The 2,917-nt window shown below is 52.1% G+C and overlaps 1 protein-coding gene across 1 annotated transcript in view; it reads right to left on the minus strand.

Moving 5' to 3' along the window:
- Window positions 1-214: 214 nt before the first annotated feature.
- The window catches only part of ASNA1 (arsA arsenite transporter, ATP-binding, homolog 1 (bacterial)), an 11,789-nt gene continuing 9,086 nt past the window's right edge, over window positions 215-2,917 (minus strand). The window contains exons 3-7 of the mRNA XM_003797923.1: window positions 2,395-2,543; window positions 2,165-2,315; window positions 1,186-1,293; window positions 898-1,095; window positions 215-571 (exon numbers count right to left, since the gene is read on the minus strand). Coding sequence (XP_003797971.1) covers window positions 440-571; window positions 898-1,095; window positions 1,186-1,293; window positions 2,165-2,315; window positions 2,395-2,543 — 738 coding nt within the window. The 3' untranslated portion in view covers window positions 215-439. The remainder of the gene's footprint in view (window positions 572-897; window positions 1,096-1,185; window positions 1,294-2,164; window positions 2,316-2,394; window positions 2,544-2,917) is intronic.

Here is a 2,917-nt window from a genome sequence, read left to right on the forward strand (position 1 = left end):
AAAAAAAAAAGAAAAGAAAAAAAGAAAGACAAAGAAAAAGGTACTTCCTTACTGAAAATACTCTCCTTATAAAATTGTCACAATAAACATGTATCTCTGTTAGGTCTGTCATGAATGTATCCCTCTAAATGTGATACTTTTATGCAGTGCACAACCTAGACAACTGTACATTAATTAAATGCAAACCTCCCCACCTTGCTATGCCAAAAAATACTGCAATTTAAGATCATTTTATTGAAGAGGGAGAGACAGGGAGAGGTGGGGGGCAAGTAGAGCCCCCACTAGCCCCACCAGGGGGAACAGACCCCCTCCCTGCCTCCTGCCCCCCCCAAGTGGCTCCCCCTGCACTATGGGGGGACTTTGTGCAAACTCTGCCCTGGGAGGATGGGAAAGGTGAAGGGTAGGTGTGAAATGGCAGCAGCTGTGGCTGGTGGTGATGCTACTGGGTACTGGGGGGCTTGTAGGGCTCCAGGAGGAGGGCTGAGAAGGTGTTGACCTTGTCTGCCCCCCGCACCTCATGGGGTAACAGTGGCAGCTTCACGATGTGGAAGTCTTCATATAGGTCCTCCATCTGTAGCCAGGGCAGAGGGCAGAGAATGGTGTGGGTCCATATAGGGTCAGGCCAGGGGCCTCCCAGGGTCACAGAAAGAATATGGGGCAAAAGCTTCAGGGTGTCATAAGTGTGAGTTGGGTCAATAAGGTCAGAGATCACTGGGCTAGACATCTTGCTCTCCAGGGCTGTAGGTACTTAGGCCAGGCACAGTCTGCCAAGGTCTATGAAGGACATGAAGTGGGGGCAAAGGGTAGAAGGTTGGGACAGAGGGTATGAAAGTAGAGCAAAAGGCCAGAGAATATAATAAAAGGGTAGAGGTGCCTTGGCTAGGGTGGTGGGCACACCTGGTCCAGGTACTTGGCTTGGATCTTGTGGCGGGCCTCACACATTTTGCAGGGTTTCTCAGGGTCAGGGAAGACAAGCTGGTTGACGATGATGTTGTGGGTGTCAATCTTGCACTTGGCCAGCTCCTGGATCAACCGTTCTGTTTCATATAGGGACAGGAACTCAGCAATGCATACACAGATAAACGTTGTCTGCTCCTGAAAGGCACAAGAAAGGGCAGTGAGGGGCAGGCTCCAGCCCTGTCCTTGTCCCCCAAGCCTCTCACCACCTGCCAGACCATGACTCACAGGGTCCTTGAACTGTTCACTGACAGAGCGGATGACAGGCAGTGTTTCCTCCAGCTTGGAGGCCAGCTGGTCTGCATTCATGTCCCCCAGGCCCAGCATGTTGCACATCTGTGGGGAGGATTCATGAGGGCTCACAGCTTACCTGGGGCTCATTAAACTCCCTGGCGTGGAGGCTTAATAAACACAGAGGATGACTTCAGTGGTTCAAGCTGTGGGACTTTAAGCAGACTCCCCAAATCCCAGGTCTGCCATTTCCGGGAAATGGCGGCCAAGGAACCTCCATTTCCCTAGCTATAATTTTTTTTTTTTTTAGTGGGGTTTTATTTGTTTATTTTCTCAAAAGCGGGGCTTAGGAATTGCTTGGGAGGGGCATGGTTGGGAGTTGGGGCCTAGCTATAAATCTTAATGCTAAAACTGCTTACGCAGTTGAGCAGACACGTGTAATGTGCTCAGAACTATGCCTGAACACAGTTAAGTGCTCAACAAATGTTACTACCTAAGGCATAGGTCCCTGAAGGGGGTGAATATGTGTGCTTGCACACACAAAGGGTGTATGGTGCTGGTAGTGTGCAGAAGTATGGTGGTTTTGGGGTCGTCAAGCTCACAATAACCCACAGGGACATTCTTGTGGTATCCATTTGCCAGACAAGGAAGGTGAGGTCCAGAGAGGTAAAGTGCCTTGGTTCAGGTCACACACCTGGGTCAGATCCAGTAAATGCAGAGGATCTGATCAAGCCACCTGGCTCTGTGCTTCCAAGCTCTGTCTGGGGCGCTTAGTGGGTAGGGGCAAAGACACTGAGTCCTCCCCTCAAGGTAGGGGAGATAGTCTCCTCCCATCCCCCCAGTGAAGATCTCTGTCCCACCCACTGAGAAGTACTCAGATAGGAAAAGGGGTTAGGGGAGGGCCTTTGTTACTGCACATCTTGGGTATGGGGACACTCCCGCTCCAAGACGCCTGGATGCCTGGGATCTCGCCTGCCTGTGAGATGAAGGGGCTGATTTGGTTCTTGATCTGCATGAGACGGCCCAGACCCCGCTCCACGATGGTGGGGAAGTTGAGAAGCCTCAGCGTGTGTCCCGTGGGCGCCGTGTCAAACACCACCACCGAGAAGTTCATGCCCTTCACCAGCCTTAGGGGAGATGGGGGTTAGGCCCACTCTGCAGCCCTTCTTCCCTGGGCAGCACCCGCCCCCACTGGCTGGGCCTGACCTCATGACCTCGGCATAGCTCATGGCCTCATCGATGCCAGGAAAGGCGCTCATGGCCTCCTGCATCATCTTCTTCCCCATGCTCAGCATGTTGTCCTCCTCGAAGAACTCGTCAGGCAGCTCCGCCACGCCCAGGCTAGGGTCAATCTCCTGGGGGCCAAGGGGATGAGACTCAGGCGGCTGCTATGCCGGGGGCCTTTCCACCTGGCACAGGGCCAGAGGGAGCCAATGGTAGGCTCCAACCAAATGCCTCTTATTAGGTAACTGCTGGGGGACCCCAAAGTAGCATCGCCCTCCCTCAGGGACTTACGGTTTTGTATGGTCACACAAATAGTCAGAATATTTCACAAACAAGGGGAAAATTACAAACTATGACCAGAGACCCCCAAAGGGAAGCTAAACTCACCACAGAGTATTTACACTGCTATTCCTCACCTAGAATTTTCTTCTCTAAGACACTCTTTTTTTTTTTTTTTGAGACGGAGTCTCAAGCTGTCCCCCTGGGTAGAGTGCTGTGGCATCAC

This window comes from Otolemur garnettii, unplaced genomic scaffold (assembly GCF_000181295.1).
Source record: "Otolemur garnettii isolate 467f Iridium unplaced genomic scaffold, OtoGar3 scaffold00127, whole genome shotgun sequence".
Taxonomy (NCBI): domain Eukaryota; kingdom Metazoa; phylum Chordata; class Mammalia; order Primates; family Galagidae; genus Otolemur; species Otolemur garnettii.